Source organism: Embiotoca jacksoni, unplaced genomic scaffold (assembly GCF_022577435.1).
Source record: "Embiotoca jacksoni isolate LCO1_2020_lvr unplaced genomic scaffold, fEmbJac1.0.p SCAF_92, whole genome shotgun sequence".
In the NCBI taxonomy this organism is placed as follows: Eukaryota; Metazoa; Chordata; class Actinopteri; family Embiotocidae; genus Embiotoca; species Embiotoca jacksoni.
In genome coordinates, this window is record NW_027185450.1 from 149,784 (window position 1) to 165,073 (window position 15,290).

A 15,290-nucleotide genomic window follows, 5' to 3' on the forward strand; every position below is an offset into this window, starting at 1 on the left:
ATAAAAAGTTTAAATAAAGTAGAATTATCTGTTATCCAAAACAAACACTCGACTTAAAAAAAAATAAACTACTGACAAAAAGTAGCTGAAGCTGTTTCACACAACAAACATTGTTAATGTAACAGAGAAATTAACTCAGTTTATTCACAAACAAATGAAGGTGGTTGTCTGCCACTGCAGGTGTAATACACAACACCTCCACCAGGCACCAGACCACTGGAGGTACACGGACCACAGACTGAGAACCACAGCTCTGGTGCTGCTATCATCCCACTGTGTGTACAGAAGGGTGACTGACAGCTAAAGAAGTTAGTTTCAGTGTTGGACACTCACTGGTCTTTGTCCAGGACGCAGAAGGAGTCCAGGAAGGGGAAGTTAGCAGCAATGCTCTCAAAGTCCTCTTGAGAAATATACCCGTCGTGGTCGTGGTCGTAATTCCTGAACACCGACTTCCCGAAGCCACAAAATAAACAGATTACTTCAATAATATATCACACACATGGAAGTTTCTGTCCAGAGGGATGCTGGTACTCACATCCACCACCTTCCTGATGTGTTTGTTGACCACAGACGGGTCCGGTTTGCTGGGGACCCCGGAGGCCCAGTCCAGTGGGGCCACCGGCTTGTTGGGAGTTGTTGGAGAGGTCGGCTGTGAAGACGGACACACAAACATGGAGCTCAGCAACGAGTCTGTCTCATGACGCAACTTCACACGGGGAAAATAAAGTACAATATATATACAAATATATACCTTATTTCATACTGTATTTATTTTTTCTGTATATTTATACTATACTGTATAATATATATTTATATATCCTATGCACATTACTCAAAGTAAACCATATCACTGATGTGCAATATACAATATATGCTGGGAATTAACGATTAACAATATATTTTGAATCACCGTGCAATAATTATCTGTTTTTCTTTACATTTCTCTGAACATAACAAGGTGTATTTATTTATTTAATTTATATAGCTTGTGTGAGTGTATTTATACATTGGTTTTTCATTTTTTACATTTTTCTAAAAACTTTTTTGTTTCATCTATTCTTTTTTTTTATTGCATGCGTATTTGTAATTTTTGTTTGTGTACTTATCTTTCCAACCTGTATTCTTGAACTGTTGAAACTAAATTTTCTCACTTTAATAAAGTCTTATCTTATCTTATCTTATCTTATCTTATCTTATCTTATCTTATCTTATCTTATCTTATCTTAAAGTTGTATTTTTCTTGCCCTGCATGTTAAATAAGAGAATGAGTTGTGAGATGGCCAAACATCTTGAGCTACGCTACTAAAGAGCCTTTAGATGATGAAAACCTTCCATAGACATCAGTTTAGTTTGATCACTGATCATCACTTGAACTGATCCTTACCAGTGATTTGGGGTTACGTGGTTCCCTCAGCAACGATAGCTCGTAAATCTCATCCTCTGTGTAATAAAGGTCCAAAGAAAGCTGAAAAACACAAGAGTCAGAATTTAATTCAGTAAAGCAGTCTGAAGTTTTCAGATATTTTATCATCTCTAAATTGTGTAAATTATGAGTCACCATCGTCTCAGGACAGTTCCATGTGAAGAGATTTTGAATAATTTTTTTTCCAAAGTTTATGAAGTGGTTTGTCCTAAACTATAATACTATTAATAGGTTCATTGTAAAGCCTACATTCTCAGTCATATCTCATGATATACATTGTTGTCCAACAGGAAGTTTTCTGATTTGATTGATGATAAAGAGCAGACAGGTACAGAGGCCCTGAAGGGTCACAGCGACATCTTGTTTAAAGACTAGTTTTGTGTTCCCTTGCGTTGCGTCTCAGTTGTATTGTATTTGTTTGTATGTGTTATGATACGGTATCATGTAATATGTAATGGACCACTGGTTGTGACCACAGTGAGATTTTTTGGCTATGGCTGCTCAGGATCAGAGATCATGGTTCACCTCTCTCGGTTAGGATATCTGTCAATCATTCTGGCTCCTGTTTGTCTCTCATGAGTTTAGCCCCGCCTCCTCCAGATTCCACCTCCACCTCACCTGCCTCTGATCACCTGCTGCACACCTGGAGTCAATCATCTCATCAGTCCTGCCTACTTCAATACTTCAGTCCTCACAGTGTCAGACTGTTGAGTCTCCTAGTGTGTTAACACGCAGCTTTCTAAGTTCCTCGTGGTCTTCTTCACCTCTGTTATCTCCCAGTGATCCACCTGGTCAGTCTCTTCAGCCAGCCTGATCTCCACTCACCACTGCTCCACCTGCCTCCATTCTCTGACCACCAGTTCCTCCAGCTCAACTCCCTCCAATAAACCACTGCTGCTGAGTGGGAAGCTGCGGGTGGTGGGGGTGGACACGTCCACCGTCTCCTGGATCACTGACTACCTGACAGGCAGACCACAGTTTGTCCGTCTGGGCAGTGTGATGTCTGATACGGTGGTCAGTGGTATTGGAGCTCCTCAGGGAACTGTTCTGTCCCCCTTCCTGTTCACCTTCTACACAACTGACTTCCAGAACAACTCAGAGTCAAGACATCTGCAGAAGTTCTCTGATGACTCTGCAGTGGTAGGATGTATAAGGGATGGACGGGAGGAGGAGTCAGTGGACGGTGTATAAGGGCGGCACGGTGGTGCAGTGGTTAGCATTGTCGCCTCACAGCAAAAAGGTTCCGGGTTTGAATCCGGTCCTGGGCCTTTCTGTGCGGAGTTTGCATGTTCTCCCTGTGCTTGCGTGGGTTCTCTCCGGGTTCTCTGGCTTCCTCCCATCATCCAAAAACATGCACCTCAGGTCAGGTTACCTGGCGCCGCGCTCGTGGCAGCCTGTTGCAGCAGCTCCCCCCTGAGAGCCCCCCTGCTGTAGTGAAGACATTTCCCCTCGGGGATTAATAGAGTACTATAAAAAAAAAAAAAAAATTAAAAAAAAAAAAAATAAGGGATGGACGGGAGGAGGAGTCAGTGGTCGGTGTATAAGGGATGGATGGGAGGAGGAGTCAGTGGTCGGTGTATAAGGGATGGACGGGAGGAGGAGTCAGTGGTCGGTGTATAAGAGATGGACGGGAGGAGGAATCAGTGGTCAGAGTATAAGGGATGGACGGGAGGAGGAGTCAGTGGACGGTGTATAAGGGATGGACGGGAGGAGGAGTCAGTAGTCGGAGTATAAGGGATGGACGGGAGGAGGAGTCAGTGGTCGGTGTATAAGGGATGGACGGGAGGAGGAGTCAGTGGTCGGTGTATAAGGATGGACGGGAGGAGGAGTCAGTGGTCGGTGTATAAGGGATGGACGGGAGGAGGAGTCAGTGGTCGGTGTATAAGGGATGGACGGAGGAGTACAAGGCAGTAGTGGAGGACTTTGTGGAGTGGGCTGGTAGAAATCACCTCCTCTTGAACGTGGCCAAAACCAGAGATGGTGGTCGACTTCAGGAGGAAGACGACGGCTCAACAACCGCTGAGAGTTCTGGGAGAGGAGGTGGACATGGTGGAGGAGTACAAGTACCTGGTGTCTCCATGACAACAGACTGAACTGGAAGACCAACATCAACGCTGTCTACAAGAAGGGGATGAGTCGACTCTTTTTCTTGAGGAAACTTCGATCCTTCAATGTGTGCAGCAAGATGTTGGAGATGTTCTACCATCTGTTGTGGCCAGTGAACTGTACTTCTAGTAGTCTGCTGAGGGGGAAAAGGGGGGAGGGGAGGGCAGCATTGGAGCCGGAGACACCAACAGACTTAACAAACTGGTTAAGAAGGCCGGCTCCATCATTGGCTACAAACTGGATAGTCTGGAAAAGGTGGTGGAGAGGAAGACGCTGAACAAACTATTATCCATATTGGATAATCCTGACCACCCTCTCCATCTGCTGCAGGGACAGAGGAGGACGTTCTCCAAAAGACTCATCCAGCTCCGCTGTCACAAGGACAGATACAGGAGATCATTCCAGATACAGGAGATTATTCCTGATACAGGAGATCATTCCAGATACAGGAGATCATTCCTGATACAGGAGATCATTCCAGATACAGGAGATCATTCCTGATACAGGAGATCATTCCTGATACAGGAAATCATTCCAGATACAGGAGATCATTCCCGATACAAGAGATCATTCCAGATACAGGAGATCATTCCAGATACAGGAGATCATTCCTGATACAAGAGATCATTCCAGATACAGGAGATCATTCCAGATACAGGAGGTCATTCCTGATAGAGGAGATCATTCCTGATACAGGAGATCATTCCTGATAGAGGAGATCATTCCTGATACAGGAGATCATTCCAGATACAGGAGATCATTCCTGATACAGGAGATCATTCCAGATACAGGAGATCATTCCAGATACAGGAGATCATTCCAGATACAGGAGATCATTTCTGATCCAGGAGATCATTCCTGATACAGGAGATCATTCCTGTCCACTGTAATAAGACTTTACAATAACTCACTTCTGGCAAAATCCATCACACAACAATAACACTGTTGTCTGTGTTTCTTGGTTGTTGTATATACTATATATATACTGTACTATATATACTGTATATACTGTGCATTTTATATTTAATATTTTTTACTGTTATTTTATTGCTTTTTATTATTTTATTATTATTTTATTGCTTTCCTGTATGCTGCTGTGGCGAAAAAAATTTCCCCTCGGGGATTAATAAAGTAACTTACCTAACCTAACCTAAAATATCTCTTGTTCTTGTAATTTCTGGCCAGTGTCCAGTGTTTGGGTCCAGTTCTGTCTCTAAATCAAACACGGTGACTGATCGCTGCTGAGACAGGCTGGACCTGTGACTGACGGCAGACTATATGCTGTAGCTGCCGCTCTGATGGTGGCTGTAGCTGTGGCTGTGCTTCCAATGTCACGAAAACTCTGATGGGTGTTTAGTGGTTGTGCTGGTGAGTGTTGGATCCTGTCAGAGTTCAGCCTTTTAAAAATAAGTCATGAGCACAAAATGCATCATGTGAAGTTACACATCTTTTCTCCTTTTTGGAATATCTGCAGAGTTTTGCCATTTAGAATAATAAAACCTAAAAGTGCAAAACTAGTCCTCAAACAAATCCTCGCTGTGACCTTTCAGGGGCTTCGTAGAAAGCAGAGGAAGAAGAAACAGCAAATTTGCATCTGTTTTGTAAACATTTGGCAAATTCCTTGTATGTCCAAACCAACTAACCTCTAGTGGCACTCGATGGTTTTGCAGCTTAAGACACTTATGCATCGGAACCATTTTTCAGACCTGGAAGCTACAAACACTTTTATATCCAGTCTGTGGGTTTATATCCAGTCTGTGGTTTTATATCCAGTCTGTGGTTTTATATCCAGTCTGTAGTTTTATATTCAGTTTGTGGTTTTATATCCAGTCTGTAGTTTTATATCCAGTCTGTGTTTTATATCCAGTCTGTGGGTTTATATCCAGTCTGTGGTTTTATATCCAGTCTGTGGTTTTATATCCAGTCTGTAGTTTTATATTCAGTTTGTGGTTTTATATCCAGTCTGTAGTTTTATATCCAGTCTGTAGTTTTATATCCAGTCTGTGTTTTATATCCAGTCTGTGGTTTTATATCCAGTCTGTGTTTTATATCCAGTATCAATATTACCTTCTCTTTTAAACTCCCCTCCTCTCTATAACGATGTGAAGTTCGTTCCTGAGGACTGTACTGTGTTTATGCCTTGAGATAACTCGTCTTTATATAAAAGTCTTTTGTCTGTAAGACACTTCCTGTGGTAATCCCTCACCGTGAGCAGGTAGATCAGGTCCATGTTGGGCTCCACCTGAGCCACTGTGCTCTGCAGAGACACCAGCTCATTGAAGGTCATGTACAGCTGATGCATCTTCACCAGGTTCACCTTATTACTGTCACCAAACCAGTCAGGAAAGACCACATGCACTGCAATCAGGTCCTTGAGGTGCACGCCCAGAATGGGGATTTTAAAGCCCTGGCTTTCGCTGAAGGCCTTTCGATAGCAGGAGTAGTTGTTGTTGGAGGAGACGAGCTCGGTCATCTCGCTCCAGATCTGCGGCAGGAAGGTTCAAACGTTTGGATTTGTATAAATTACAAAGTATGTAGTGTGGATACTCATGTGTCATGGATGGTTCTGCTGTACATGAAGCTGTCACCTGATTGCACGGGTTACTTCATCAGTGTAGATGGACAACAGACACAAAGAGCAATTTGTATTCAATGAAGCCAAAAGGCCAACACAAGAAAACACACAGTTGTAGAAGCAGAAAATATGATGAGGAATAATTGGAGTTTGGCTTCATTCAGACCCATTTGGTGCACCTGATCCAAGTCCAGTGGAGGGAAAAGTCAACTTAAGAGCTCAAAGAGGAGCTGAAGCTCTTTCTTCTGGAACATTTTCTGGAACTCACCATCCCAGCTGACCGAGCTGATATTTTTAACTGACTAAATTATTCAAATGCAGAACTTCTGGATAAAAATGCTTCACACGTCACAACCATCAACCATCAGTGATGTCATCAACCATCAGTGATGTCACGCCCCGCATTCTAATGAATGAGGGGTTATTTTCGGATGGACCTCCTGAAAACTAATAAGAAGAAGTGACTTTAGCTAACAACACCGAGATAACTGATGGACACATTTTATTCACTTTGGATTTGATGAGAGAAGTTAAATGGGAGTCTATGGAGCCGGAGGCTTTTTGGAGCCGACCTCTAGTGGCACTCGCTGGTATTGCAGTTCAAGACACTTCAAATCAACTCAGCTTTATTTATATCGCACCTTTCATACAAGCCTGTAGCCCAAAGTGCTTCACATCGGAGCAACATACACACATAAAAAGCAAAGATCCAAAAAAACTGACAGGCATACAAAACAAAACAATAAGATAAGAAATAAGGTAAAACTCATAAAAATATTGGTTAAATAAAATAAAGAAATTAAAACAGTAAAAACAAAGTTATAAGAATCAATTTACAACCTGACATTTATTTCTAAAATCCTTGAAAAAGTTGTTGCAAATCAACTTTGTGATCATTTACAAAGGAATGATCTGTTTGAAGATGTTCAGTCTTTAGAGTTCATCATAGCACAGAAACAGCTCTGGTGAAAGTTACTAACGACCTTTTATTAGCCTCAGATAATGGACTAGTCTCTGTACTTGTTCTTCTGGACCTCAGTGCTGCTTTTGATACGATTGATCATACGATCTTATTACAGAGATTAGAAGATGTTACGAGGATTAAAGGAACTGCATTAGACTGGTTCAAATCCTACTTATCAGATAGATTCCAGTTTGTCCATGTCAACAATGAGTCTTCCAGACAAACAAGAGTTAGTTATGGAGTTCCACAAGGCTCAGTGTTAGGCCCAATACTTTTTACTTTGTACATGCTTCCATTAGGAGATGTCATCAGGAGGCACTGCATCAACTTCCATTGTTATGCAGATGACACTCAGCTATATCTTTCTATAAAACCAGATGAAACTAATCAGTTAGTAAAACTTGAAGCCTGTCTAAAAGACATAAAGGCCTGGATGACCAAAAACTTCCTGCTTCTAAATTCAGACAAAACAGAAGTTATCCCTGAAGGGGAAAACGCGGGGAGAGGACTTGTATGACGGCGTGTCGGGGGTCATCGAGAGGCTCAAGCTACCTTGGAGTCCGCTCACCAACGTTACCACAGACGGATCGCCAAATCTGACTGGAAAAAACGTCGGGTTGCTCAAAAGAATCCAGGAGAGGGTGAAAGAGGACAACCCTGAGCAGGAGGTCATTTTCTTACACTGTGTAAATCCATCCTGCAGCTCGACCACGTAGTGAAGCCAGTTGTAGAAGTGGTTAACTTTATTGGAGCGAGGGGACTTCACCATCAGGTTATTAAGTTTCTTGAAGAAACTGACTCTGATCACCAGGACTTGCTTCACCACTCCAACATCCGCTGGTTAAGTTTGGGGAAAGTATGTCAACGAGTGTGGGAGCTCAAACAGGAGATTATCTCATTTTTGGAGCTACTTGAGAAAGCTGACGATTTTCCTGAGCTGAGTGACGCAGATCGTCTTTGTGATTTATCTTTTGCTGAGGACGTACTGACACACATGAATGAGCTGAACGTGAAGCTACGAGGGAAAGACCAGTTTGTCCATGAAATGTACACAAATGTCAGAGCCTTCAAAACCAAGCTAGCTTTATTCTCAAAGCAAATGTCAAACAAGTCATTTGCTCATTTCCCCACGCTGGCTACGCTGGAAGACGTCCTCGACATGAAGACATACAGGAAATCACTGGACGACCTGCACGGAGAGTTCTGCCATCGGTTCTCTGATTTTGGAAAAATTGACAAGTCACTTCAGCTGGTGTCCTGTCCCTCCAGCTGGTGTTATGTCCCTTCAGCTGGTGTCGTGTCCCTCCAGCTGGTGTCCTGTCCCTTCACACAAGACCCTGAAACGGCGCCACAGGAGCTGCAGTTGGAACCGACTGATCTCCAATGTGACACCGTCTTCAAGGAGAAGTTCAACTCTCTTAAACTGGATGAGTTTTTTGCTTCATTAAAGCAGCCAAATTTCCAAACATCCAGAAGATGTCCCAGAAGATGCTGGTGTTGTTTGTCTCTACTGTGTGTGAACAGACTTTTAGTGTGATGAACACCAACAAAGCACCTCACAGATCCCAGTTGAGTGATGAAACCTCAGATCTGTTCTGAGAACACAACCAAACTAACAGCAGACTTCGATGCACTGACAGAGAAGGTGATCAACAACACTGTTCCCACTAAAAGTGAATGTAGGTATTAACACTGTAATGCCTTTTTTATGTTTATGTTTGATATGTATGCATCTGGTGCTGGCCCAGCCAGTCTGTCAAATTTAAAAAGTCAATGTGGCCCCTGAGCCAAAAAGTTTGCCCACCCCTGCTCTAGATGACATTGTTTTGGCCTCCAGCAAAACTGTGAGGAACCTTGGAGTCATCTTTGATGAGGATTTGTCCTTTAGACACCATATAAAGCAAATCTCCAGAACTGTCTTCTTTCATCTACGTAATATTAATAAAATTAGGAAAATCCTTCCTCAGCGTGACGCAGAAAAACTCATTCATGCATTTGTTACTTCTAGACTAGATTATTATAATTCCTTGTTGTTAGGATGTCATCTCATTAAAAACCTGCAGCTGATCCAAAATGCTGCAGCAAGAGTACTGATGGGATTTAACAAGAGAGATCATATTTCTCCAGTTTTATCTTCTCTTCACTGACTTCCTGTGAAATCAAGAATAGAATTTAAAATTCTCTTGATGACTTACAAAGCTCTACATGACCAGGCTCCATCATATCTTAGAGATCTTATAGAACCATATAATCCTAGCAGAGCACTTCTCTCTCACTACGCTGGTCTACTTGTGGTTCCTAGAGTTTCCAGAAGTAGAATGGGAGGCGGAGCTTCAGTTTTCAGGCTCCTCCCCTGTGGAACCAGCTCCCAGTTTGTGTTGGAGGGGCAGAAACCCTCTCTGGCTTTAAGATTAGACTCAAAACGTTCCTTCTTGATGAAGCCTATAGTTAGGGCTGGCTCAGGTAGACCTGAACCAACCCTTAGTTATGCTGTTATAGGCCGAGGCTGCTGGAGGACCTCGTTACATGCTGAGCTTCTTTTCTTTCCTCCTACTCTTTAACTGACTCATACCTCACCATCTTCTTCTCTCCCATAGTTTCTTCTTATTATCTGTTGTCTCCATTCAGTTCCTTCACTCGTGTAGTTTTTGTTCTTTCTTTTCCAGATGTCCCGTCATGGAGCTGCATGTCTCTGCTCTGCGCTTGTTGTCTCCACCAACAGTTCTTCTCTTCTATCTCTATGCTGTCCTTTTCTCTCTCTGCTCTCCTCTCACCCCAACCAGTCGAGGCAGATGGCCGCCCACCTCTGAGTCTGGTTCTGTTAACAGATGCTCCGCCCACCTCTGAGCCTGGTTCTGTTAACAGATGCTCCGCCCACCCCTGAGCTTGGTTCTATTAACAGATGCTCCGCCCACCCCTGAGCCTGGTTCTGTTAACAGATGCTCCGCCTACCTCTGAGCCTGGTTCTGTTAACAGATGCTCCGCCCACCTCTGAGCCTGGTTCTGTTAACAGATGCTCCGCCCACCCCTGAGCCTGGTTCTGTTAACAGATGCTCCGCCTACCTCTGAGCCTGGTTCTGTTAACAGATGCTCCGCCCACCTCTGATCCTGGTTCTGTTGGAGGTTTCTTCCTGTTAAAGAGAGTTTTTCTTCCCTCTGTTGGAGGTTTTTCTCCCTTAAAGAGGAGGGTTTTTTTTCCCTCCTAGCTTATGTGGGAATTGTTGAATTGTTGAATTGTTGAATTGTTGAATTGTTGGTTTCTCTGTATAATATTGTAAAGTCTTGCTGTAAAGACTTTAATGTGTTAAGTGCCATGAAATAATTTGTGTTGTGATTTGGCGCTATATAAATAAAGTTGAATTGAATTGAATTGAAATGGTAGCTGACTTGGTGTTGACTGATAATGTTTCCAAGTGGAAGCATTTACAATGAAAAATAAAGTGGGCCAAGAATCCTTCCTTGGGGAATGCCATAAATGATGGAATGAGTTTCCGATACATGATCACCCAGGTTAACAAAAAAAAATTCTACCAGTTAAATATGATCTGAACCAACCCAGGTCATGCCCAGAGGGACCTGCCCATTTCTCCAGTCTGTTGTGACTGTGACCTGGGAGAGGCTTCGGCTTGGTTGGGATGAAGTCTGGAGCACAAGTGGAGGACTTCATCAGCAAACTACTTCACTGACGGGATCTTCTGTCATAGTACTAAACGATGACATCATAGATGAAGGTGTACGAGCAGGAAGGTTAGTGAAGTATTAGTGTTGGTGCTTGTGATACCAGCTCTGATGTTCACTATTTTTTCTTTTAAAAAAAAGATGCGAATTCTTCACATTTATGATATGATGACACAGAAGCGCCGGACACTTTTATAGACAGTCTGTGACACTTCACATGGATCAGAAAGTTTCTGTTGTGGTTCACTCATCAAGGCAATGAAAACTGATGCTTTCCATTTTCAAATATAAAATGTTCTTACTGATGGAATCTTTCAGTCAACATTATGTCGAAAAATTGCAGTGATTTGAATTTTGAGAAAAGTTGGAGGATTTAGCTGCTGACTTAATTGTAGTAAATTGTAGACCATCTCATCCTCTTACAGAAAAAACACGAGACACACGTGATCACGTGTGTTTTTCAACATGGGAAACTTATGAAACTATGAAGGTTGGTTTTCCATTGATAAAAATCCCTTCACACTGTTTTCAACCAACTTTGTGATTTAAATGATTAAATTATGAAACCAGTGGAAGGAAAAGTTCCATAAAAACCCTGTCAAGCCCAGTGGCTCTAAAAACACATGACTACTGGATCTCCTGTGACTAGAACTAAATAAATATGCAATAAGATCAATAAAAGTTTGGGATTTACCTTGACAACTTCCGGAGCCAGATAAGAGTGTGTCTCCTTGAGGCGAGAGATGGAGCTGTGGCTAAGCCCGCCCACCACCGCCATCAGAGTGTTGAAGTTCTGCAGGTGCAGCAGTTTCTGGAGAGTCACGTGTGGAAATGTTCACTTTTTTTACTTTTTTCATGCACATCCAACCAAACATATTATTTGTTTGGAAAAGGTGAGGACACCTGAAGTTTTCTGTACTTTTCATTTCATAGTAAAGTTCTTCATACAAGAGCAGAAAAAGCTCAGTAGAGTTCAGGATACGACGTGGAAGATGTTTGAAAGATGTAAATGAAAGTATTCATGTTCTACTGTTCAAGGTAAAGTCTAAAGAGGTGTGTTTTTAGTTTGTGGTGGAAGATGTTCAGAGTTTCTGCTGTCCTGATGTCGGTGGGGAGCTCATTCTACCATTTAGGAGCCAGGACAGCAAACAGTCTTGATTTTGTTGAGTGTTTAGCTCGCAGCGAGGGAGCAACCTGCCTCACCTGGGCCACGTGGATGTACTTGGTGATGACCTCTGCGCGGGTCTGAGGGGTGAGCTTGCTGAGCACCATCAGCTGGACCCACTGCGAGACGCCGTTGAACAGAGCGATGGAACGCTCCAGGGTCGGGTTGTCCACCAGGCAGCCGTGGGTCACGTAGCTCTGGTAGTCGGTGAACTGAAGATGGAGCGGAAAATCAGATATCATTTATCAACAACATCTTCACGAGCGGACAAAAAGGCAGCGTAGTTCAAAAAATGTCAGCAAAACTCTCAGGTCTTTTTTTAGGTTGATAATCAGTCATTGTCACAAACCGAAACAAAATGTTTGGACACGGCAGGGTCCAATGAGGTACTTTACTGTATTAATCTTTAATATATGTTGCATTCTGCTGAAGACAAAGTAGCTACTGCTACGCTGCTACGCTAGGCTAGTTAGCCTCTAGCAGGACGACGTCTTATTATGCCATTATGATTTAAGATTCAGTTTCTGTCTTATTTATATGGTCAAATGAATTCAATGTGTTAAGTGTTAGAGCTTCAAAACTGAGTTTTCCAATTTCAAGAAACAAGAAAAAGGAGGTGAATTATGTTTAGCTAAGGCTAGCAGTTAGCTGTAACTAGCAGAGTGTGATTACTGTGTTTGGTTTTTACTTCCTAAGGAACTTCCTCCTACTTTTCTCCACAATTACAAATTTTTATGGTAGAACAATTTGTTTTTGACAAACTGATTTCAATCAAATATGGGGCCCTTCTTTTCAAATGGACTGAGCCTGCAATTATTATTACAATACTTAACAGCAACACAACTAAGAAAACATTGTGAGTCTAACAGCAATCTGGCAGTGAGTTTTTAATCTTTCTGATGAAGTGTTGCACATGTCAACTGGAAACTCACATACTGAAGGAGATTTGACACGTCTGACCGCATGTAGGAAAAGTGACTCAAAGCACCATCAGGACATCATTTCAAAGACAAACACAACGCGTGTATTTCATGGTTTTATCACATTTACAATAATGCACTGAATATTGACTTTGATCATTGTGCTCGATCAGTCATGTCAGTGGACATGAGGCAGGTCAGAGGTCAACTAGCCGAACATCACAGAGTAAAGGGCTTCTTCTGTAGGATTTATCCGTCTTTTTGAAATGCTTCTGTTATGCAAACACATTAGGTTTGTAAAAAGTAACTATAAACTTACACATGTAAGTACGCACAGTGTAGAAATACTGGTCACATTTTATTTTACGCTGTATAAATTAAATGTAATAAGTTGTACTTAGAAGAAAGAAGAAAACTAGAAGCAGTATGTTCTTTATTAGAACGTTCAGTAAAGTATAAACCATTTAAGTACTTAAATCACTACTGTGCTTCCATGTAAATTGATATAATTACACTAATTATGAAACTGTAATAAATACACAATTTCATTAGACTACAGGAAATAAGACACATTAAATAAATGGTCTGTTTTGCATTAATTGCTCCAAACCAAATATGTACCTCTAACAAACTTTGGTTTTCATTACATATACTTGAACATGTCCTCATTATAAAACCTACCAATTCCATTAGTACCTTTTATTAGCCTGTAAATGGTCCTTATATCATTTCATCAAAGCATCTTATTGATCAGATTAAATACTCATCAATATCTTGGAAGATTTGGAAATCGTTATTTGTATTGACTTTCAGATTTAATGTATATTTGTAACAGAAAATAAAAAGATCTTTAATTTTGTGAAAAAGATGAAGAAAGCACATTAGAGGAGTCTTCAGTCGGCGATCAGTGATCAGCGACTGCTTGGATCCTGCAGGATATTCACTTCTAATCTCGACGTGCTCACATCCTCCCAGTGGGATGTTGATATTTGTCCGTTTTTTAAACTGTTTCCTGTGTTTTTTGTGTGCATGCCAAGAAGTGCAAACTCTCTCTGAACAGTACTGAGGCTGATGGAAATAGTTTTTCAGGTATTTGATCATCAACCAAACTGAAATCTTAACCTGGATGGAGCTCGTGTAGCTGAAAAATCAACTTTCATGGCACTCCATCTAATAGCTGCCAAGATACTCTATTTATCACTGAAAATGTGAACCTCACAGCAGAGCCAAGGAAAAGTAAAAAAAAAGTCCAGGAATTACCCGAGTCAGGAGGATTCATGTTCATCAGACCAATACCAGATGATCTGATCTCTGGAGCTACAGTCGCCTGCAGAAACTAAACTTAACGTACCGATATCCTGCGGATGGACTTGAACTCCAGGAAGGTGAGATGCTCGGCCAGCTCGATGGGCTCCAGGTGGTCGAACAGCAGTGATGCTTTGCCTTTCTTGGCCTGTTTCTTCCGCTGCGTCAACTTCCGCATCCAGTCGTACGACGGACTGCGAGGAGAACAGTTGAGAAACTATCAGCCGATAAGAACCACTTTGTTTCTGTTGTTCTGTCGGTCCTGTGATGAATATCAGGTACAAAACAAGAACAACTGGCTCTTTAACTTTATTCATCCTTCAGGTAGTTCAGGATCAGGATTTAGATTTAGAGCTCAACTGGAGTTGGGATTCATTTTCAATCATTGGTGGGATGAATTCTCTTCCGTAACATACTTAAATAGCATTTTAATGAGCTTGCACTTTATGGAAGTATTTTAATTTTCTTGCTCATTATGCTTCTACTCCACAACATGATCACAGATTAAACTGCCAAACAGTTTATAGCAGCAGAGATGAAACAAGAAGGTGATCAACTTCTCGTTCGTAATTTTTCATCCCAAACATTTCATGGTTCACCTTCTCAAATGTGAGTTTTTTCTCCTTTTTTAAAATGCTCATTTTATTAATTCAAATTTATTTTAAATCATGTGGAGGCTGGAAAACCAAATAATGAACAAAGAGAACAGTCAGCAGATTATTCCTTCATGAAAATCATTAGTTATATAGTAGTCCTATCCTGGTCACGTTAATGGGTAAAGTTGCTGCTAATGAATTAAAGTTATGAATGCAGGACTTTTACATGTAGTGAAGTATTTTTATACTCTCACGCATGAGAGTATAAAAATACTTAACAAAGTTAATAAAGATATTCCTCTAAATCTATGTGTTGTGTTGGATCCTGTCGGTAGTTTGTGCGTCTGACGTCTTACATGGTGGAGATGTCAATGAGATTGAAATGCTCCTCACAGCCGAGCTGAGCCGCCACATCTCTGAACTCCTCAGTGATCCGGATCAGACCCAAGTCCAGGTTGAACTCTGCGGGGAAGGTCACGATCCAGTACCTGAATGCACACGGTTACAGTTTTACAGCAAACACTGATTACATTTCATTTAGCTGACGCTTTTATCCAA

At 41.7% G+C, this 15,290-nt stretch overlaps 1 protein-coding gene across 1 annotated transcript in view; it reads right to left on the bottom strand.

Annotated features, from left to right (window-relative positions):
• Positions 1 to 15,290, bottom strand: part of rasgrp3 (RAS guanyl releasing protein 3 (calcium and DAG-regulated)) — a 55,019-nt gene that overhangs the window by 11,222 nt on the left and 28,507 nt on the right. The window contains exons 5-12 of the mRNA XM_069141865.1: positions 15,089 to 15,220; positions 14,183 to 14,330; positions 11,950 to 12,123; positions 11,441 to 11,557; positions 5,736 to 6,014; positions 1,385 to 1,465; positions 536 to 649; positions 334 to 449 (exon numbers count right to left, since the gene is read on the bottom strand). Of these exons, the coding sequence (XP_068997966.1) occupies positions 334 to 449; positions 536 to 649; positions 1,385 to 1,465; positions 5,736 to 6,014; positions 11,441 to 11,557; positions 11,950 to 12,123; positions 14,183 to 14,330; positions 15,089 to 15,220 (1,161 nt within the window). The remainder of the gene's footprint in view (positions 1 to 333; positions 450 to 535; positions 650 to 1,384; positions 1,466 to 5,735; positions 6,015 to 11,440; positions 11,558 to 11,949; positions 12,124 to 14,182; positions 14,331 to 15,088; positions 15,221 to 15,290) is intronic.